We start from the raw sequence: 24,171 nt of genomic DNA, 5'->3' as shown, positions 1-24,171 counted from the left end.
AGCATGTTTTCTGCCATTCCAAACACATTTTTTTTTCCAAGCACATTTTTAAATTCTACACTTATCCTTCACAACTGAGTTACAATTTTTTTTTCAAATCGTTATTCTAAACTATGGCGGACAAATCATATTAATTTCAGGTGTGCAACAGTCATTTGACAGGTCTACACATGACTCGGTGCTCACCATAGTTAGGTGTGGTCCCCATCTGTCACCATATATTACAATATTACTGATCATGTTTTCTCGATGCTGTCCTTTTCACATCTGTGACTTATTTTAATACTGAAAGTTTGTACCTTTAATCCCCTTCACCTATTTCCCCCATCCTGCCGCTCACTCCTCTCCCCTCTGGCAACTACCAATTTGTTCTCTGTATGAGTCTGTTTCTGTTTTTCGTTTGTTTGTTGTTTTTTTTAGATTATACATATAAATGAAAGCACATGGTAGTGTCTTTCTCTGACTGACTTAATTCACTTAGCATGATTCCCTCTAGGTCCATCCATGTTGCTGCAAATGTCAAGATCTCATTCTCTTTTAGAGCTGAGTAATATTCCATTGTACATATATACACCACATCTTCTGAATCCATCATTCTAATGATGGGTGCTTAGGTTGCTTCCGTATTTTGGCTATTATAAATAATGCTGCAATGAACACAGGGATGCATGTTTGGAATTAGTGTTTTTTGTTTTCTTGGGGTAAATACCCAGCAAGGGAATTACTAGACTGCATGGTAATTCTATTTTTAATTTTCTGAAGAACTTACATACTGTTTTCCACAGTGGCTGCACCAACTGAACTAATCATTGACAGACTTAAAGCAAATAAACTATAGCAAAAATGTGCCATTCTACAAATAAATAAGAGTTCTATCTTGATTACAACTTTATCTTAGTTCTTTAAACCAATACATCTTAATAACTAATATTAACCATTTCCATTTCTATTTCTTGCCCATATTTTTAAAATACATTAATACAATAAAATAGTTAACACCAATGGGTAGAAAAAGATAAAGGCGCTGAAAACATCGCTGTGGATTTTAGAACCAGTGTACTATGTGAGAGACCAAACTGTCACTCACGTGCAAGAGTCCAAATAGAACCTGAGTATTACTATGTAAAACTCCAGTTGTTCAAAAGGTAAAAGTTACTGATTTTTTTTTCTGCTTTTCAAAAAAATCTCTACATGGGGCTCGAACTCACGACCCCAAGATCAAGAGTCATGTGCTGTCCCGACTGAGCTAGCCAGGCACCCCCAAATTGGTACAGATTATTTACGTGTAAACACAAGCACATATAAGCACATATATATATATATATATTATATATGCTATATGTATATATAATATATATACATATAGCATATATATATATATAGCAATAAAGAAGACGAAGGAAAAACATGCCAGTGTTAACAGTGTAAGTCAGAAGTGGATTGTGGAATTATGGTTTTTTCCTTTATACTCTTCTTATTCTCTAAATTCACTAAAATTAACATGCTATGCTTTACAATGGGGGAAGGATATTTTTTAATCAACAGAAAATAAAGTGTGGCTACTCCAACGAATAATCTGATTGTAAAATAAAGCAAAAAACAATTTCAGAACAGAACTCTGCACACTAAGCGTGGTGCTAGCAATGTAACATACTACAGATTGCTGATGTTAACCAACAGCCCTATGAAACAGATCTCCCCACTGCGTGGACTGAAAACTCCGAGGTGTCCTAAAAGATACAACAAAGGACACGCAGCTATTTAATGGCAGAGGCAGTAATTTCACACAATGCTGTCCTTGTCCAAAGTCCATACGCTCACCTACTAAAAGAGCCTGATGTCAGCAGGATCCGTTTCAATATATTCCTTACACGTGACATTTAAAAACTTTCCTTATAGGGGCACTGGGTGGCTCAGTCGGTTAAGCGTCTGACCTCGGCTCAGGTCATGATCTCACGGTGCGTGGGTTCGAGCCCCATGTCGGGCTCTGTGCTGACAGCTCGGAACCTGGACCTACTTCGGATTCTGTGTCTCCCTCTGTCTCTCTCTGCCCCTCCGCTGCTCACGCTCTCTCTCGTTCAAAATAAATAAATAAATAAAACATTTTTAAAAAGTTTTTTATAATTTGCTAGACAATATACACATGGTAGTGTCTCCAAATGTTGTGCCAGATAATCGTATCAGAACCTTGCCATGATTTATTGCAAGCTAAACATGGATTGGAGAGGAAGGCTTTGCAAGTGAGGTTCTGAGTATTTTATACATACAATGACAGTCCCTGGCTAAATCAGACAAGGAATTTTCCATCCCACAGAATGCATCTGATTCTTCACACTACCCCCCTAGGCAAGTACTCTAACTGAAAAACCTGCGAAACACCATACCACTGAGAAAACGAGAATGGAGAGGCCCACAAAGTCAGACTGCCTCACCAGCCTGTCGGTACCCACACGCTGGTGAAAAATAAGATGGGGAAAAGATTCAAAAGCTACTTATCAGAACTCAAGGTCTTAAAACAAACGAAGCTTCCTTTCAATAAAGTAAATAAAGACCTGCATAAAGAAAAGGCACCACAAACGATCGAAAGACACGCTGTAGCATGTTTAAGAGAGTGAGGAGAAAGGGCAAGCACAACAGGACATGCCATATGCTAACGACCCTTGAATCAGATTTCTGATAATGTCAGTGACTGACAACTATTTTTTGAGCCTAGCGCATTTGGAAAATGATGAAAGAACTGCTTTGAATTCCAGTTTTGTTTGTGTTACTTGGCTCAAAAAATTAGGAAAAAATTGCCCATTTGCAGTGAACCATTTAATTTTCTGTCCTCAAAATGAGGTTTTTAAAAAGCATTTTCTTTTCACCACTTACTTTTCAAATTACCATCCAATACATACCTTCCTCCTATCGAGTCGTCTTGTGGTTGGGCCCCGGCAGTGTTCCTCTGTGAACGTCGCAGTGACCCCCCTGGATTGTTATTAGGCCGGTTGGACATTGGCACCTCTCTCTTGAAGGGACATACCCTTTCTAGACACTACCATTCACTGAAAGGAAAAGAAAAATGAGAAAAAATTATCAGCTATATGTGGTACACCACAGAAACCAGCCAGATAAGGGGCAACAAAGATGAAGGGGAAATTTCAGGTCAGCAATTTATACGGCCAAACTGATGCTACATTGTCTTATCTGAAATCTGAGTAATGTCATATAAGATGTCAGGAATATACCAAATTCAAGGCATGTGGTCCAGAGCCCAGCACATAAAATTAACATAGATTTCTCATGGAACACCCAGGAAATTCTCAATTCAAAGAAAACAGGGCACAAGCAGAAATTTGTCTTTGCTTCTCCATTTCTTATAGTGTGTAGGAAAGGGCACTACACCCAGCATCAGAACACTCTGGCTCAAGTCCTGTGACAGAACAGGTATTAAAGGGGTCTGTCCGCCTTTGTACAAATCAGAGCCTCCAGCCTCCAACTCCTCAGCCACAGAATAAACAACATGTCATGCCTACTTCACAGTATTGCTGTGAATAACAAATGACATCATAAATGCAAAGGAAACTGTAACACTATGGAGAAATGAGGAGAAAGGGGCTGAAGTCCAGTGAACTAAGAAATGGTCCCAGATATCCTGGATTTCAACATTAGCTGTGCTGGCTGTGACCTTGGACAAGACACTTAATCTCTCGATTTCTTTTTACCTCTTCTGTGAAATCAGTGTATCACCTATCCCACAGAGTCGTTAGCAATACGATATTGAGAACATAATTCACAAATATAACAATTTAACTCGAAACACAGTTCTTAATCAATGTGAACTTTCTATTAGAAATTTATTATGTAGAAAAAATGCTGATACCCAAAGAAAATCAAGTTAACTGATAGACAGGCCCTTATCACCATCATAGAAAGAACCACAATTTGTGTAAATCAAATCTTCACAATTTTTCTTAAGCCTCCAGTCAAACTCCAACTAGGGTTCTTTCATTCTGTTTACTGGGGAGGGAAAAGAACGCATGTGACATCACAGGACACAGTGCCAAAGACAATGCAAATTACTCACGACTAAATCTATTACTGGATTTTGTTTTAAGAGCTTCCATGCTCTAGAACAAGAAGTGGGTTCTCTTTGGAGTTACATATTGACCCAATTCAGCAGCAGAAAAAGATGGTTTCTGTCACATATGCCCACATCACCATCAATATACTAAATAAACTCTGGTCAGAAAGTTCAAATTACTCATGTACTAACTGTCAATTTTGGAAATAAAAAACAGGGAACAGTACAAACCACTGAGAGAGAAAGACTGAATTTACATGTATCAATGTGGAAAGATCTCCCCCAAGATATATTAGAGGGTAAACACTATAAAACTCCTGGCTGTGTGTATGCAGATTTAAAAGACTGCATATGTATCCTTATCTATTGTCTACACATTGCAAACTTAATACTGCTTGCCTTTCAGAAAGAGGACCTGGGGTCTGAGGTCTGAGATGAAAAGAGTCACTGTTGTTATCTACCATAATAAACCATAATAACAATAAACCACAATAAGCCATGAGGTAGGTCACTCTAGCAGAACAGTTAGAAATGCACGGCTCTCGGCTCTCGAGTCAAACTGCCTCTGGCTGAGTTTGAGTCCTGACTCTACGAGCACCAAGTTGTGTGGCCTTGTACATACACTTCTCTGCTTCAGTCTACCAAACGGGGATAAAGAACTTACCTCACAGAGCGGTTGGGAGGACTAAGTGACAAATCCACGCAAACCACTTACCACGGTGCCTACGCTATTCCGAGGGCTCAGTACATATTAACTATTACTCTTATTACTATAGATGCTTATCGCAAATAAATACGACCCTTGTGGCCAAATAATGCATTGGGGGAAACTTCATAAAAACCACTATCAAGGTGAGTCTTACATTTCTAGAGATAGAGTTTCAAAGTGAATTTTGCTATAAACACAATCAATAGTGCTTTTAAGTAAGGATTAATTCCACAATAACCTGAGAAGTTTTGTCAAAATATGAATGCCCGGCTTCTGCCCTCAGAGATTCTGATTCTGTGGGGACAAGGACCGGAAACATTTTGAAAGACCTCTCCTGGCAGTACCGCACCCGCGAACAACCGCACCCTATTCAGGAATTAAGCAAAAGCCATTCTATCTCAGGATTCGCCCAAGAAGCTTTACTAATTCAAACATCACAGTGCCATTTCACTTGGACCCTCAACAGCATGGAAACAAGAGAAGAGCAAGCTACTGCTGCCTTCACTTTGAAAAGCAAAGAAGACTGTTAGCGACCAAGACTGGTAGGTCTCACTAGCCTGAAATGCACACTGTAGGTCACGGGATGTTAAGTCATTCAAAGGGATCGAAGCGACACTGGTCATTCGGACCCGCAGTTACCGAAGGCACCTTAACAACACTCCCGACTTCTTCTGAGTTTGCCCACCAGTACCGGTGACCGTTACCATCACCAGCCCACACGGCCTGTTCACAGATAACTCTTGCTAAAGACAGAAAGGGTGGTGGCAAATAAGAAGACAGTTATTTACCCAAGTGCTAACTGTTTTTTAAGGAAAGCTGCCAGGCTCTGTTCAACTCTGGAGTACGAAACCCCAAAAAGTAAATCTATGATTAACATAAAATATATACAGGACCTCCCCCTCTGCCAGATTACCAATAAATCCAAAGCTGGAAGGGACCATCCAGGGCGACCAACTTAACCCTTTACCAATCCAAAAAAGTTCAAGCCATCTGTTGAGGATCTAGTCCTCTGAATCTGACACTGAGATCTATCCCTTCCGGAGATCACCACTACCTCAGCTTCAACCAAACTGAACTCCTCTGGCTCCAGGTAAGAGCCCAAATATTTTCACCATACAGTGATTTTTTTCCTTCTTGTTATACTCTTATGCCTACTGCATTTTATTAACTAAATTTTAAAACACACATGTGTGAGTTACACCAATATAGAAACTATATCATAGCTATAATTTGTGTTTTAAGAACCTGAAATGAGTATGAACTCAAAAGATTCCATCTTAAAGCTGAAACTATAAGTTTTAAGTCCAACCTGTTAATAACCCTATCAGGTCCTGAAACATCCCCTACTCTTCTAACATACTAACTTCATTTCTGTGAAAATAATCACATAAAACCTCTGATATTAAATCCCAAAATATTCAAATAAAATAGATGGCATATAGGACTCTGACCTCAACGGGAAAAGCATAAAAACACTAATGGGTATGTTCACGACTATAAAACTCACGATGACTTTGTTCCCAGCTAAGTGGCCAACAAACTTACTCATTGTTCAGGTTAAACAGCATTTGAATTTTATGTGAAAAGTACTTAGCTCTTCAGGCAAATAGAACTCTTTCAGGAAATCCAGAATGGCATATTAATCTATACTTTAAAATGCACTCTTAAAATTTTAAAAGAAGGATATTCTTTCAAGGAAATTTCAACTGTAGTCATTCTGGAAACTGATTTCCCTCTAATTCTGCTAATTCAAAATCACAGAAAAGAGATTAAGACTGGGGGGGGGGGGGAGGGAGGGAGATTAAAAAAAAAAAAAAAGATTCAGGAGCACCTGGGTGGCACAGTTGGTTAAGCATCTCTTGAATTGCAGCTCAGGTCATGATCTCACAGTTCATGAGATCGAGCCCCACACCTGGCTCTGTGGTGACAGCACTGAGCTTGCTTGGGATTCTCTCCCTCTCTCTGCCCCTCCCCCGCTCTCTCTCTCCTCTTTCAAAATAAATAAACTTTAACAGAGAAAATAAAATGAAATAAACCAACCACTCACTTAGTGTAAAGCTCAGAACACCAAGAGAAATGGATTACAAAAATTAACTTCAGGATGTAGTAGTTCTTCCTAATCATGGCCAAGTATGAAAGGAAAATACGAAAAGGAATACCACAGAGGTTCGTTAGTACTTATGCAGAATTTTTATCACACGAAGGACATCTGACAGACTGGAAAACCAATCTCCAACTTAGTAACCCAGAACAGGGAGCTAGCTAATTCATAAGTGTCATCACTACCTATTACCTATTTAAGAGGCGACACCGAAACTAAAAAAAGCTGCATTATTTCACAGTAAAGATGGTAACATTTTAAAAAGCTACAATCTATGTCCCACACACAATGTCTGCAGAAAAGTTTTCCGCATCCAGAACTGACACTGAAAGTGAATCTATTTATCTGCTGTCTCCCCCGCACCCCATTTCTTAGGCACTCTATTTAGACGTGGGCCTGCAAAGGGCACTTGGTTTGGCTTCAGATTCTGAAACTAGAGTTTAATAACACCAGTGATGAACACAACTGCGTGACACTTTACTCCTCTGTTTATTCTATTAAGCAAAATTTAAATGTGCCAATGAGCCTTATAAACCATTTTATTATCCTACTTTCCAAATAAGGAAAGGGAAGTGTTACAAGATTAAGTAGCCCCTGTGCGTACGGAGTAAAGGCATATGGACTTTCAGACTGCAGGTAACGGCATCCAGAACCGCAGATGTGAACAACTGCATAGACTAGATCAAAACAAAAAGTCCACACTTAGGAGCAGGTATGCGAAGTTCAACAGCCCAGTGGCAGTATTAAACTCCACAATAAAATGGAATAGAAGTCACCCTTGTTTACGGAAACAAAAAGCCATTTTTGCAGAAGAATGTCAAGGACTTCAAACAACACTATCTTTAATGAATCACCTTTCGGCTTCCCGAAGAGCAAGGGGTTGAGAGGTACGAGAGAGACAAAACAATCCCCGCTCACAAGGAGCAGAAATGAGGAAGAAGAGCCACCGAGTACAGGGAAAAGGGCCAAGTGACTTGAGAACTGGGTCAGCTAAGTGTTTGATTCAATGTAGGGGCATCAAACCCAATCCAATGTGATGATGGAATACTGAATGCTGTACTACACACAAAGTAATTTCAAATTATACATTTTAACACTAGAAAATGATATTTAGTGGAAAACACAGGTTTTAAAGGGAAAACTAAAATAAAAACAATTATGGGTAATGTTTATTCCGTGCTTACCATACACAAGGCTAAATGCTTTTTCATTTAATTTTCACAACAACCTTACCAAAAATAGGTACTGGAAATTCACTTCCTTCAAAGAAACTGTGGCACACGCGAAGTTAAAATAACCCTACCACCACAAAGCTAACAAGAAACTGGGTCAGCACCAAACACAGATTTGACCTCAAGTCCGTGCTCTTTGTGACTATGTTATATGGCTGAACAAATAAAAATAATTATACATTTACCTTTTTTAAAGAGTCAAAACATTAGAGAACCATGACCTTTCCAAGCTTGGAAGATATCCAGAAGATTCTAATCCTTTCACAGTTCTTTGAAAAAATCATTGTTAACTGCCCAATCCTTAAATGAATTATCAGAAATTATACTAAATGATACAAGAGGCAATATCAAAGGTAATATTGTAAACAGAGAAGAAAAGGTGACTTAATTTTGCCCTTACTCCATTGAGAAGGCTCAGCTTAAAGAGGGCCAAGAAGGATGGCACACAGGAATGAAGAAATCACAATGGAGGAGTACTGAGTAAGTCGTCAGCGCTCAAACACGGGATCTGGGAAGAACTTGGACCTGGAAACAAATCTGATCTGTATCATGAAGGGCCTAAAAACTCAAAATTACTAGTTTAAGACCTACAGATAAGGAGGCAGATCAACTATTCAGCTACCAAACAGATCTAAGGATAGATAAATGAGGGTCTGATAACGATGGAAGGTGAAATGATGAAGAGATGGCAGTCAAAGGTTGAAACGATAAAATCTAGGCAATCAAAAAAGAGAATATGGGTCTGTGGTTATCCAACTTCAGCATGCATATGAATAGAAACACTAATCTGAAATGCCTTTCAGGTTTCTTGCTGTGGTAACAAGGGTTGAAAAGTTATCTAAAAAGTAAAGAAAGCAAATCCTTTCAGTATCAAATGAAACATTAGCAGGCTCACTTAGGAATTAATTTTCTAGAGAAGACTAGCATCAACGTTGCTATATACTATTATTTAGGGGTTCTGACAATGAATTCACCGGTTGACTTGCAGATCTGTGTCTACTGGAAATACCACAGGAACTTCTACAACAGCTGATAAGATAACCCCAAAGAGTGCACCCTGTTGCCCTGTAGGACGCCAGTAAACTTATTCTAAAATCCTTTACCAAATTTCCTTTAAATACCCAGTTCCCCAGATGCTTTTAAACCAGCTTTCCCTAACAGGTTCCCCTTCATTAATTAGTGAGCTGAATAAAATCTTTACTACGTGTTCATTCTATAGTTTTAAGTTCTGCTTTTAACTTCAGAAAACCGTAAGAAATGGTAGTAACATTACCCAAGGAAACCAATGGGGCAAAAAAAAAAAAAAGTCTAATGTCAAACATGTCCAGTTTGAGTTATTATGTAGGATACTTAGGTGAAGAGTTCCAGCATACGGATGGAAATAAAGATCTGGAATTAAGTAGTTAAGGGTAATGTGTAGATGATAAAAATGATCAATGTGTAGAAGGTGAAACCAAGATAATCAAGGAGACTTCACTTCCTCAATGAAAAGTATGCAACAGGCCTAGAATGAAACCTTAGGAAACACCGAAATCTAAGGAAAACAGAAAAGGAAGAATTCAGATGAGGAGAATCAAAGTATGGGGGATAAACATTGAAAATATGAAACAAAAACAAAAAGTATGGGGAAAAAATCAGGAAGGTGGTATTGCAGACACTAAGTGGAATAAGATAGGCAGAAAGAACAGACACACAAGACGGAACAGTGTCCATCAGGATTTGGATACTGGTGAGAGTTGTTTCTAGAAATGGAGGGGAGGAGAACGTATGACTAAGTTAAATGGACAGTAAATACTAAATGCTAGCCTATAAAGAGGACAGAGAAGAGACAGCCAACCAAGTAAGGGCGGCAGGTTTGACCAAGGCCACATGGTATGATCTTCATTTCTAAAAAAATGTCTTGAACATGTTTATGTCATAAGGAAAAAAATTACTGAAAGGGCTGGAAACGGCGTATAGTTTACTAACAATATCCTACAGGAGGAAAACAGAATTAAGAGCATAAGCCTCAGATAAGAAAGGTACATCAATCTCCAAGGCAAGAGAAGATAAATGGAAGCAAGGAAGTACATGCCTAGCTTGACTGAATCTGTGACTAACAGGTATGAGAAAAATAAGAGAGAATGGAGATTTCAAAGAGTTTACCTAAAGTAAAACAGAGGAAGGAGCTATGGGAAAGGATGACTGCCCAGCAGCACTAAGAACGTACATGAGAGTAGAAACCATAAACTTATGTTCAATCCATACCTGATGGAATTATCTCATTTATGCAAGAGGATATCTTCATCCAAAGAGTCAACTGCTCAAGAGCCTACATCTATTTAGGGATATACAGACCTAACAGCAGAATCCAGCTCTCCAGAACGCCAGTGGAAAATATACTTTACACATGCTATTCTACTCCAAAAAATTAACCACTTTTTGCTTACTGATCTGTGGACAGCTAATCCATTTACAAAGGGGCAAACAGAATACACCTGACCCACCACGGTCTGAACTCTGAATAACTTCTATACTATACTTTCATTTACAAAGCGCAAATTAAAAACTAAAATGCCTACAACAAACCCTCGATCTTTTGAGTGTCACCCAACACTTACCAACTAAATGCAACACTGGGCACAGGAAGGGATGCCAACACCCCCATTTTACAATTGTAATATGCCTTAAGAATCTACCTTACGTGCCATCTGGCAAGAGTTCACGAGATTAATTTTGGCATTATTCTTACAAAGTATATTATTCGACAAGACTTGAGATTCACAAAGGACTCTGTCAATACATTAATTAGTATATAAGAGACTCCAATATTTCTTGGGTCTAAGCACACTTGATTCAAAAGATTTTTGGACATAACCCAGACACAACAGTTATCTCCCAGAAAGGAGACAGTGTGGTGAAAGCTCTTCATTTCCCTTCCTGAAATCAAGCAAAATGAATAAAAGCTTAAAAATTCATTAAAAAAAACCCACGTATAATGAAGCCAGAGAAAAGTGGACTATACCCTAAATCATAGAAGACAATTCAACAGATACAACAAAATCTATACCAAAAACAGGAAAGAGGTAAAGACCATGGAGTTTTTAAAGAAGAAAAAGGTAAGAATACCTCAAGGGTTTCCATCAATGATCCTTTCCTGGAAAAAACAGAATTGCAGAGCAAGGGCAACAAAAGATCAAAGTGCCTTCTCCTCAGGGGCCAATTTCACAAGCTGCGGAACAGGAGGGAGGTGTACCTACTAAAAAGGAGGCAGGCTCGCCATTTGTGTTTAACAGCACCCTGATTAATCAGGACAAAAAACAGCCTAGAACTGGAGAGAGAAGCAGGAAAGGGAAACAGCAACTCCAAAATTAAGATCAGCTGGGGAAACAATCACCAACCCACCACGCAAAAGGTAGCACGTGGGCTTTGCACTGAGATGATCTGTTCTGCTCAAAAGGAGAATGACCGAAAGCAAAACTGAAAATGAACTGCAGGGCAGAAGAAGAACTCTGAATTGGGCAAACAACTGAAGGAGACAAAAAAGGAGGACATGGGTAATAAAAGAAACAGAAGAAAAAACACTATTGTACAATGTTAAAAACAGGTTATAAAACAGAAAGACAACCTTAAGATTTTAAAAAGGAAAATGCTCTATGCACTACAAATGGAACTACTGTCAAGATTTTCTTAAGCAAAAAAGCAGGTACAGAATGCTGGGCACAGAACACATCTACATATATATTATACATGTAAATAATAAATGGCTTAAATATTACTAATAAAGAATACATTAAAAAAAAAAACTTTAAATCATCTACCTTGTTAGAACAGGACCCTTTGATGCCTTTCACATTCTGAACCATGTACCTATTTCCCTATTCAAAAAATTCTTCACACAATTACATATGTTGTAATTTTAACACTTAGTGGGTAAGAATAACCAGGAAAAAAAAAATTAAAATACTAGCCATGTTGAGATTATTTTCTCATTTTCATTTCTTTTAGTCATGTGGCCTCATTACTAAAAACTGCAGAAAAATTCAAAACGTGATTTTCAAAGGTTTCCACACCCCAGATACATGTTTATTTAAAAAAAAAAAAAGTAATCTGTAATTCAAATCCTGTTTCCAAGTAAATGGAGTTCTTACTGCCTAAAACACAGACCACAAGGAATGACATGCTGAATCAGCCAGAGATCGTGTATCCATCACTGCACCAAAAATCTATTTTGTGGAATACTATACTATGATCGGCCAATTTATCACAAAGAGATACAATCCAGTCCAGCTACTTCTAAAATGCAGAGCACCTCATTCCTTAATATAAATCCTGTCTTAGCTCCTAACACTTCTATAATCCTTCAAAACACTAACTACATTTAATAGAGCATTTCTTTCTTGTTGTTAAGGCCTCAAGATTATAGACTAGAGTCAGCAAGTTTCAGCCCATGTGCCCAAGATGGCTCACAGACCCAGTTTTAACAGGTCTCAATCCTGCGGGCTACCATAATTAGCCAGTCAGTGGTGGGGGTAGAAGGTCAGCTTATCACCAGCATTTTTAGTACATCCTCTTAAAGATGTTCTTTTCTACCTCCCCAGGAATGAAGAGACAAAAGGGAAAGGTTATGGACTAGCTAGCCTCTAAAATCTGATTCCGCTCTCAATTTTGTAACACTCTAGCCTAACATTTTAGCTTTTCTTAAATGGGGTATATTGTGTAAATTCCTCCTCATAAAGACTTAGTAACACCACAATCAGACACAGTGATTATCAAAAGGAAGAACTACTGAAGGAAGGAGGGAAGAATAATCAGTAAAATGCCTCTCTCCACCAGGGATAGGAAGGGATAGGAAGATGCCCGCTGGGTAAGAATCACAGTCACTGAAAGTAAAACGCGAAGTATCCTGTAGTTTACAGAAGGTGCTCCCCATGGATAAAAACAATTGTTTGGTAAATGACCTTTAGAACGCATGTAATAAAGCAATTTCAGAGTATTTTCTTCAATACATGTATGTTCTCATCACTGCTGCGAACTCCACCATAATAATGAAACCAGAGAGGTTAATTTATTTAAGACTGCTTGTATTAAAAAGTCTACCTAGCCTGCCTGGCAACAACAAAAAATATTTCAACACTGTGATAATCATGGGTTGGTACCAACTTTTTGAAACAACAATATGTAACCTGTAATCAACAGTGTTAGATCCTGAAGCATTTTCAGGAACAAATACTACTAAGTTTGTGGTTAGGCTCAGGGAAAACAAAACTAAAAAACTTAACTCAAAAGTTGGGGAAACAAGATACAGACTGTAACTTTAATATAAAGCAGAAAAATGCACAGTGCCAAATTTTTGTTTAAAATTATCTATGTCACAGGAGAAAAATGAATTTAAAAAATTCTGTATGTTATAGGAATTGTATGTAAATTTGGAAATAGTCTCAGATAGTATTTTTCAAAGGTTAAAAAAAGCCTCACATTTAGAATGTCATAAACTCGGGGCGCCTGGGTGGCTCAGTCGGTTGGGCGTCTGACTTCGGCTCAGGTCATGATCTCGCGGTCCATGGGTTCGAGCCCCGCGTCGGGCTCTGTGCTGACAGTTCAGAGCCTGGAGCCTGTTTTAGATTCTGTGTCTCCCTCTCTCTCTGACCCTCTCCCATTCATGCTCTGTCTCTGTCTCAAAAATAAATAAATCTTAAAAAAAAAAAAAAAAAAAGGTCATAAACTCTACAGACCAGTGCTCCACATTTCTACAAACAGTAGCATTTTTACAAAACATAAGTAGGTGCTGGAGTGCCTGGGTGGCTCAGTCAGTTTAAGTGTCTGACTTTGGCTCAGGTCATGATCTCACGGTTCTTGAGTTCAAACCCCGCGTGGGGCTCTGTGCTGACAGCTCAGAGCCTGGAACATGCTTCGGATTCTGTGTCTCCCTCCTCTCTGTCCCTCACCATCGCACTGTCTCGCTCTCTCTCAAAAATAAACAAACATTAAAAAATTAAAAATAAATAAACAGGTGCTAAGGACTGCCTCCATAATGAGCCAGAACACGTAACAAACCTATAACCAAGAAAAATATTAAAGCTGTTGGTCCCTGGGCACCTGGGTGGCTCAGTTGGTTAAGCATCCAACTCTTCATCTTGGCTCAGACCATAACCTCACGGTTCATGAAATCAAGCCCGGCATCAGGCTCTGCACTCAGAGCACACAGCCTGCGTGGGATTCTCTCTCCCTCACTCTGCCCCTGCTCATGCTTGCTCTCTGCTCGCTCTCAAAATAATAAACTTAAAAAAAAAAAAAAAAAAAAAAAGCTGTTGTTCCCAAACCTAAGTTTTTTTTAAATACAGGTTCCTGGGCCCTATCAGAATGGGGGTAAAGGGAAATCAAAGCTGATTTTTTTTTTAAAGACCCTTACATTATTCCAATTCAGCTAGGTCTGAGAACTGACACAGGTTACACCATTCTCTTGCTATCATTACACCTCACCTAATCCTCCACAATCTTTACATGACTCTTCTACATCCCATAGCTAAAACCTGCACTCATCTTCTTAGAATCCAGCATTCCACTTCTAGGAATCTCCAGGGAATCTAAAGAAAGACTTGCACAAGTATGCAAGAATATATGTGATCAAGATGCTAGCTGCAGTATGTCACAGAGGAAAAACTGGAGAGAATCCAAATGCTTTCAGGAGGGGAATGGTGAAATAGCCACTCTGCTGCAAGTCTACGGCAGGCCCAGAAGTCCTAAAAACAAAGAGGTAAACATAAATGCTGCACTCAGACGAAGGGCAGAACTCAGTGAATTCCCTCAACAAGTATTTTCAAGCTTTCACAGGCATCGGCATAACCTTTGCCCGGATGGAGCTCATGCTCAATTGGGAAGACGAAGATAACCCAACTATCTGCACATTGTGGTAACTGCCAGGAAAGATGGAATAGGAGAAAAATAGGACAAAGTAGAGAGTAACAGGAAGGGGGAAGGAAAGGTTGACTCATCAGGTATTACTTCTCTGAAGAGATGTGTTGAGCTGAGACCTGACGATAAGAACAAAACAGGGAAAAATTCCATGTATTTGTCTGTACGTATGTAGGGGGAAAAGTCCATAAAAAGATACCTTAAATGTCAACAGTAGAGCAGAGAGGGAAGCTTCTAAAGGGCATCTATTTCTTTAATTAGTTCGAATCATGGCTCCAGCATAAACCATGTTACCTTGGAGAAATTTCTTACCTACCAAAGCCTTAGTTTTCTCACCTATAAAATGAGGATACCTGTATCTCATTAAGTTATTAAAATTAACTGAAAATTGGGGCGCCTGGGTGGCTCAGTCAGCTGAGTGTCTAACTTCAGCTCAGGTCATGATCTCATGGTTGGTGGGTACAAGCCCCGCATTGGGCTCTGTGCTGCCAGCTCAGAGCCCGGACACTGCTTCAAATTCTGTGTCTCCCTCTCTCTCTGCCCCTCCCCCACTCGCATTCTTTTTCTCTCAAAAATAAACATTGAAAAAAATTTTTTAATGGGAAAAATGACCAGAGTTATTACAAAAAAAAATTAACTGAAAGTAAAACACTTAGAAAATACAGTAAGCAAACCGCGGGGGGGGGGGGGGGGGGGGGGGGCGCGGTGGAGAAGAGAGAACACGTACGTACTAAGTTTTAAGAGATACATCAACAAAATGCAGTATGGAAAGTTTGAACACTGGATGGATATTTACAGATCTTAAGGAACTATGTTTTATTATACAACCATGGTATTAAGCTTATGTCTTTTTTAAAAAGAGTTCTCATCTTTCAGAGAAGCTGACGGAAACATTTACAGATCCAATAACAACTAAAATTTGCTTCAAAGTAACTGAGGCGGGGTTAAGAGTATGGTGATGGAGTGGCCAGGAGCTAATGGTGTCAGAGCTGGGTTGTGGGTCCACAGAGCTTCAAGAGACAGTTCTATTTCTGTATGTTTGAAACCCTCCATAACAACAGTCTCTTAGAGAAAGAGTGAGCACTCAAATATATGTTACTATCATCTCTGGAGGGGAAAGGAAGACTGTTGCTTTTGTTTCCAGAGTCATCACCACTTGCTTTTTAAAAAAAATGTCCATTGAGAGTTCTCTTTTATCAGAAATGAGAAAAATTGAGCTTCTGGATATAGAACAAATCATCCTTGACCTAAATGTGTCAACCTACATTTCATTAATTCATCCTTTAAATCCCTGTTGCCCGACTCCCAACTCTAACAGTGTAAGATTATCAAAGAAAACATGCCTCTCAGAGGTGAAGATACAAAAGAAAACAAACCCTGTCCCCCATCCGTGCGGGAAGTGGCCACAGTGACTGGACATCTTCCCACAGTCCTGTTTTCACAGTTCCTGAGTGGAGAAGTACTCCCTCCTCATACATCATATGAAGCTGAGTATGAGTCTTCTGATACTATGAGATCCAACTGCCTCACAGTAAACTCCAGAGGATGCAGAATCAATTCCACACTTTGCCCAATTATCTGCAGCGGAGCTTAACAGCGATCACATGACTCCATTCTAGCACAACACCTCCACCTTAGGCATTCCGCCCTTCAGCATCCTGCTAAATCACAAGTACTGACTAACGGGCGCCTTAAGCAGTAACATGTAAATAACATGTAAACACGGAATGTGATGAAATAAAGTGAAACAACCCTGGGGTGGACCAATAAGGTGTATTAACAAAAGCCCTTCTTCTAAACGGAGCACTGGATCTGTTACACACACACGAGTGGACACAGCCAGCAATAATTGAGCTACAAAGAGTCTTGGGCACACTACAGTCGATATAGACAGGCGGTTCTCCTGCTTTCTAGCCTAAAACAAAAATTTCTTAGCTGAATAAAAGGATTAAATCAAAAAATTAAAAGCCACTTTCAAATCAATAGTTATCATCCTTAACATGGCACAAATGTAAATTGAACAGAATTCGTACAACAGGCTAGTTGTATAAATCCAATTCCCTTTCTGAACTCATTTTAATCTTTTTCACTTCTCTCTCACTACTTTCTCCCCAACAATTTGTTATGAAAATTTTCAAAATACAAAAATTTGAAAGAACTGTTTAATAAACACCCATAATTCCATCACCTAGCTTTTTACAAGTAGTGGTGTGTTAATCTCCTTTATCACATATGTATCCCTATCTATTCACCTATATATCCCTGTCTGGCCAAATGTCCATCCTATTTCTGACGCATTTCAAAGTTAAGGTGCAGACATCATTATACTTTGTGTATATCATTAACTAACATGAAAATTTTGTTTCAAGTTTTGTTACATTTACAGTGAAATGCACAAATCTTAAGCATAAAATTTAATGAATTTTGTCAAATGCATACACCTAATCCTAAATGTGTTAACTAAACCCTTATCAAATAGAATACCACTCAAGAAAGTTTCTGTGCTCCCACCCAGTCGATCCTGCACTTTTCCCAACTCTCAAAGTGCCGCTCTAATTTTTCTCAGAGATTAGTTTTGCCTATTTTCCAATTTCATGCAAATTTAACCACAGAATGTGTACTCCTTTGCACAAAGCTTCCTTGACTCTGTATATCCTGAGATTCATTCACGTGGCTGAGTGTTATCAGTTTTTATTGCTAAGTAGTATTCCACTGGATGATTATATCACATTTTGTTTATCCATTCTTCTGTTAGCAAACACATGAACTGTTTCTAAGTTTGGGCCATTATGAATAAAGCTGCTACAAACATTTTTCTGGAAGTCTTTTCATAGATATATCCTTTCATTTTTCTTAAGTAAATACTAAGAGCAAAATATCTAGATCATCGTGAAGATTATGATTAACTTTTTTTTAACATTTTTTAATGTTTATTTTTGAGAGTGCGCACGCATGCATGTGAGCGGGGGAGGGGCAGAGAGAGAGGGAGACACAGAATCCGAAATATGCTCCAGGCTCTGAGTGGTCAGCCCAGAGCCTGATGCAAGGCTTGAACCCACAGACTGTGAGATCATGACCTGGGCTGAGTCAGATGTTTAACTGACTGAGCCACCCAGGCACCCTAACAATTATAATTAACTTTTAAAAGAACCACAAAACCTTTCCTAAAGCAGCTATACTATTTTACAGTCCTATCGATAAGTATACAATTTCAAGTTGCTCCATAACCTTGTCAACACATGGTGTTAGTCTTTTAAAATTTAACCATTCTGATGGAGGTGTAGTGGTATCTCACTGATCTAATTTAGATTTCCTTAACGATGAATGATGTTGATCACTTGTTTGAAGCTTTCCCCCACTTTACTCTCCAAACCCAAATTACTCAAGAACCTAATCTTATTTCAAATTTTGGTCATCATCAATTTATTAAAAACAACCCACTATGAGCTACACCTTGAGGATTAAGACGACCAGATATATCCCTAATCCTCATTCCACTCAATTGCTAAATCAGGGGCGCCTGGGTGGCTCAGTCGGATGAACGTCCAACTTTGGCTCAGGTCATGATCTCGCGGTCTGAGTTCGAGCCACGTGTCGGGCTCTGTGCTGACAGCTCACAGCCTGGAGCCTGCTTCGGATTCTGGGTCTCCCTCTCCCTCTGCCCCTCCCCCACTCATGCTCTGTCAAAAATAAATAAACATTAAAAAAATTTTTTTTTTTAAATTGCTAAATCAACTTGCTAAGCAGTGAGGACAGGAAGAGTCACTGATGGAGAGAAAAGAGAAAGTAAAAAACCAAATCTGAAAGCTACACATGCCTTGCCAAGATTTTCTGTCATATTCTGAATAATCTGAAATTTCAATAATCTGAATAATCCAAGAAACTTCAAACCGGAGTATTCCAAATCTTGCCAATTTTTCAGTACAGGGCGGCTCAATATTTAGCCTGCCTAACACTGATTCAGGGATCTCATTAAAATGCAGGTTCTTATTAAAATATAAGTACAGGCCTGGTGTGATGCATTTCTAACAAGTTCCCTTGCCAGGCAAAGGGCTACATTTTTGGTAGCAAAGTTTTTGTGCACTTAAATACCTGCCAGAAGCCAAAGCACATCTTCTCTGGATAAAGGCTCCTTTATTCCAGGTTCAGGAAACCTCTACAAATAAACTACATGGTGAACACCACACAGAGTATACATAAGTAAACAAGGCACCATGAACAAGAACTTGCAAAAACAAACAACAGAAACAATCACATAGATTTCAGATATTAGAATTATCAGGCAAATCTTAAAATTCTATGTTTAAAGATGTAAGAGACAAAATTGCAAAAGCCAAAGGCGGGGCGGGGCGCGCCTGGGTGGCTCAGTGGGTTAAGCGTCCAAGTTCAGCTCAGCTCATGATCTCATGGTTCATGGGTTCCAACCCCACGTCGGTATCTGCGCTGACAGCTCAGAGCCTGGAGCCTGCTTCGGATTCTATGTGTGTGTCTCTCTCTCTGCACCCCCCCTGCTCACGCTCTCTCTCTCAAAAATAAAATAAAATAAACATTAAAAAAATTTTTAATGAAAAAAAGCCAAAGGTATCAAGGAAACTATTAAAAGGACAAATATGAAAGAAAACCAAAATGAACTTCTAATATGTGTATAAAAATAAAGCTCAATAGACAGATCTGGCAACAAATATTAAGACCAAAATTACACAGAATTCAACACAGAAGCCAACAGATTAAAAATGAAGATATACTGAGGATAAAAGTAAGACGTTCAAACATAACATTTACAATCGCAGAAGTACAAGAATGAAGGCATTGTAGAGGCATATCTAAACACTTAATGGCTTGGAATCTTCTAGCACTGGTGCTCTCACTGGTGTTCTCTACCAACACTTAAACTCAAGAAGCCCAAATGATCTTAAACGGGATAAATAAAAAGACATTTACCTAGACATGTCATAAGGAAATGACAAAGTATCAAAGATCGAGAAAATCTAAGGAAAGGAGAGAATTATTTTTTACAGACTCTCAGCTGACCTCTTAACAGCAATGATGGAAGCCAGAAGACAGTGGAATTATTTTCTTCAGCACACTAAAGATATGTGCCAACTGAGAATTCTATACCATATGAAATTATCTTTTAAGAATTAAGCTTTTTGTCAGATTAAAAACTGAGTTTTTCCACCAGCAATAAAATGACCCCAGATACAGTGCTGCAAAAATAAAGGTGACAGATAAATGTAAATGAACATACACTATCCAGTAAGGTTTTAAAAACTGATTAAAGGGGTGCCTGGGTGACTCAGTTGGCTGAGCGTCCAACTTTGGCTCAGGTCATGATCTCATGGCTGGTGAGTTCGAACGCCGTGTTGGGCTCCATGCTGACAGCTCGGAGCCCAGAGCCTGCTTCGGATTCTGTGTCTCCCTCTCTCTGCCCCTCTCCCACTCGCTGTCTCTCTCAAAAATAAATAAAAACATCAAAATAAACAAATAAAAACATTAAAGTATGGGGCACCTGGGTAGTGCAGTCAATTGAGCATCTGACTTCAGCTAGGTCACGATCTCATGGTTCATATGTTTGAGCCCCCACATGGGTTCTCCGCCGTCAGCGCAGAGCCCGAATCTGATCCTGTCCCCCACCCCCGCCCCGGCCCTGCCCCTCCCCAGCTTGTGCTCGCTCACTCAAAAATAAACATTAAAAAAAAAATCTTGCCTTAAATTTCTCAATGTTTCTGCGTATTACAGAAGAGATCTGAAGAGCTCCATGGCATTTTGCAAATTGAAATACGACATTAAATACAAGGGGTACGCATACTAGACAACCACGTTTCATCTGTTTCTCTCTATGCAATGTATTCCCACAGATTCCTACAGAAGCTGCCACATACTACATGATAAGCCCCTATATCCCACAACACCCACAAGTTAACTAGGGCTCAGGAGACTGTAAATGACCTATGCTGGACTGCTCAAGAGTCCTTCCCCAAGATTCTCTGGGTACCTAGACTGTTAAGGGTAAAGCCTGGCATTATAATGGCTATGTTTAACACAGCCTCATTAGGAAGCAGTCTTGAGAGAAAGGGACAAAGCAGACACACATGGGGTGGAGACAACAGGTAAGACTATCTGAACTGCTGGTTTCAGTTTGTTGTTCCTGAGGCCCAGCTTCCTGATTCCATCCTTAAAAGATTTCATGAGACACAGATGGGTAGTTAGTCGATCTCAAGTAACCAACAGCTCCAGGTGACCCAGTGTTCAATTAATGCTTAGAGTTTTGTTTTGTTTTTTTTTAAGTCCTACTTTACTTTTCAGGCCTCCAAATTGAGATGTTCTTTTAATCCCAACTCATTCATGGAGATTCAGTGTTTCCTCCAATAACAAAGACAAAACTACTAAGTTTTTGTATATTGTTGTTCTATATGAATACTTTGTATACGTCTAACACGTCTTTCTTTAATCCTAGCAATTCCAGAACTATAGCAAGACTATTACTCATACCTAACAGAAGAGATTCAAAGGAAATCCAACTATGCTCAAGTATATAATATTGAAACCAGATTAGAACTCCAGTCTCCTCTCAGACGAATTTACTTATGCAATGCCTTTTTTAAAAGTATATGCATCGGGGCACCTGGGTGGCTCAGTCGGTTGAGCATCCGACTTCGGCTCAGGTCATGATCTCACGGTTCGTGAGTTCGAGCCCCCCATCGGGCTCTGTGCTGACAGCTCGGAGCCTGCAGCCTGCCTCAGATTCGGTCTCTCCTCCTCTTTCTGCCCCTCCCCTAGTCTGTCTCTCAATAATAAATAAACGTTAAAAAAAATTTTTTTATTTTTTAAATTAAAAAAAAGTATGCATCAAACCTAGTTTGTAACTTTCCATTTGTAATACACTACATATAACCCTTAGTGAAAAAAATTCAAAATTAAGTGGTAACGCATACAGTAACACTAAAATAACACACCACTCTAAAAACCGTACTAAATAGCACTACTGAATATGCTAAAATCAGTATCAAGGAATCAAAATTCAGTATCTTCTTTCCCCATCCTTTATTAAAATTTAAAGGAGAAAAATATTAAGCTGAAATACAACTAATACAAGTACCCACTTGCAGTAGGAGTAAAAGAGAAAGAGAACCAAACGAAACCAGAACCAAACTTCTATGTGTGGTCATTTCTCACACACACACACACACACACACACAAAAAAAAAAAAAAAAAAAAAAAAACAAGGAAAAAAAAACAAAACAAAACTAGGAAGAAAGGTAGAAAGAGAAGGCAATACCAAAACATAAAACAGGACAATTAAGTTTCTCCTGTAAAAAAAGAATCACAAAACCAGTAAGAATAAACCCGAAGTGACTAAAGGGTTAAGAAAGATTTCATTTTGTGCTGTGCTGAGACAGCAGCTAGCCCTGGCCCTTTTTTAAAGTAAGGTGAGGGAGGGGCACCTGGTGGCTTAGTCGGTTAAGTGTCCAATTTCGGCTCAGGTCACGATCTTGCGGTTTGTGAATTCGAGTCCCAGGGTGGGCTCTGTGCTGACAGCGCAGAGCCTGGAGCCTGCTTCGGATTCTGTTCTCCCTCTCTCTCTGCCCCTCCCCTGCTGTGTTGTCTCTTTCTCTACCTCAAAAACGAGTAAACGTTCAAAAATAATAATAATAAATAAATAAATAAATAAAAATAGAGAAGATGAGCAGATAGTGATGATGCTATTAGAATCTTGGGTAACATGCACGTAAGACCTAAAGGAAGTCTGGGAAGCTCAGAATGAAAAACCAAACTGTAAAGTACCTAGAATGAAAACTAATAGACTACTACTGGAAGAACTATTACAAAAGAACAACCCAAGCCTCCCTTAGGGGAGGCAATACACCTCCCAGGGATGCAAGCAGGAAAACTCTTATGGATAAGAAGGTATTTGCAGGGCAGCCGGGGGGCTCGCTCAGTCGTTAGGTGTCTGCCTCTCAGTTTCACCTCAGGTCATGGTCTCACAACTCACGAGTTTGTGCCCTACAGAGCCCGGGCAGTACGACACCTGCTTGGGATTCTCTCTCTCCCCGCTCTCTACCCCTATCCCGCTTGCGCTCTCTCTCAAAATAAATAAACTTAAAAAAAACAAAAAAACAAAAAAAACCCAAGTATTTGTCCAGAAGAGAGAGGGACTGGAAGGCAAGGAGGGCATTTCAGACAGAGAAACAGCTTCAGAAGGACTTAGGAACATAGATGAATGAATGAATGAATGAATGAACAGAAAATAGCCAGCTAGGGTCTAAGAGGAGAGTCTGAAAACACCTTAACAACAGAAAAGACAAAAGACACTCCAAAGACAGAAATCATACTTAGACACTTCCAACTAAACCGCATTCCAGATACAGTAATGTAGAGTGTGTTAATAATAGGTGTGTTTTAAAACAAAACATTCTGTATAAAATTCTAAATAAGAAAAGGGATATTAGTCTGTAGAAGCCAATGAAAAATTCAATTTTTACCGGTTAGTTGGACTTCTACCTTGGAAAAGCAGAAAGAACTCCTAAGTTGCTCCCTACCATGGAGAACTAGCCCTCCGAATTTGGTTCTGAAGTACATGTGGCATCTTCCAAGAACAGTTTCCTATCCTGCCTTGTTCAGGTGACATTGTTACAGCCAACAAAGAAGCAGAGTTTCTAGTTAATAGGATGTTTAACTTCAACTAATAATAACTTCAAATAGAAAAATTATCATAAGGGATGAACCCTCCTTGGAGGACAAATCCAAGTAACAGGGGGTTCCCATGTGTAGTCCCACATTACACAACGGGCAAGACTGGTATGATTTTAAGTAACAGAAAGCACATTATCTCCAAATTGTCAATTCTAAAACTTAAACTAAAATGTACAGAATCCAGTGAGTACAGGGTCTATTTTGGAGCGATGAAAGTGTTCTGAAAGTAGACAGTGGTGACGGTTGCACAACTCTGAATATATTAAAAATGCTGTAGACTTTAGGGGCGCCTGGGTGGCTCAGTCGGTTGAGCGTCCGACTTCGGCTCAGGTCATGATCTCACGATCCGGGAGTTCGAGCCCCGCGTCGGGCTCTGGGCTGACGGCTCAGAGCCTGGAGCCTGCTTCCGATTCTGTGTCTCCCTCTCTCTCTGCCCCTCCCCCGTTCATGCTCTGTCTCTCTCTGTCTCAAAAATAAA

General features: G+C 39.4%; 1 protein-coding gene across 18 annotated transcripts in view; it reads right to left on the bottom strand.

Moving 5' to 3' along the window:
* TRIP12 (thyroid hormone receptor interactor 12) overlaps positions 1 to 24,171 on the bottom strand; it is a 139,012-nt gene that overhangs the window by 95,885 nt on the left and 18,956 nt on the right. For all 18 annotated transcript variants that reach the window (XM_019445666.2, XM_019445663.2, XM_053904013.1 and 15 more), the window contains exon 2: positions 2,898 to 3,044. In XM_019445666.2, coding sequence (XP_019301211.1) covers positions 2,898 to 2,995 — 98 coding nt within the window. In that variant the 5' untranslated portion in view covers positions 2,996 to 3,044. The remainder of the gene's footprint in view (positions 1 to 2,897; positions 3,045 to 24,171) is intronic.

Source organism: Panthera pardus, unplaced genomic scaffold (genome assembly GCF_024362965.1).
Source record: "Panthera pardus isolate Hobbes unplaced genomic scaffold, ASM2436296v1 HiC_scaffold_10, whole genome shotgun sequence".
In the NCBI taxonomy this organism is placed as follows: Eukaryota; Metazoa; Chordata; class Mammalia; order Carnivora; family Felidae; genus Panthera; species Panthera pardus.
The sequence above is the reverse complement of the archived record's forward strand: the minus strand, read 5'-3'. Positions and strand labels throughout refer to the sequence as shown.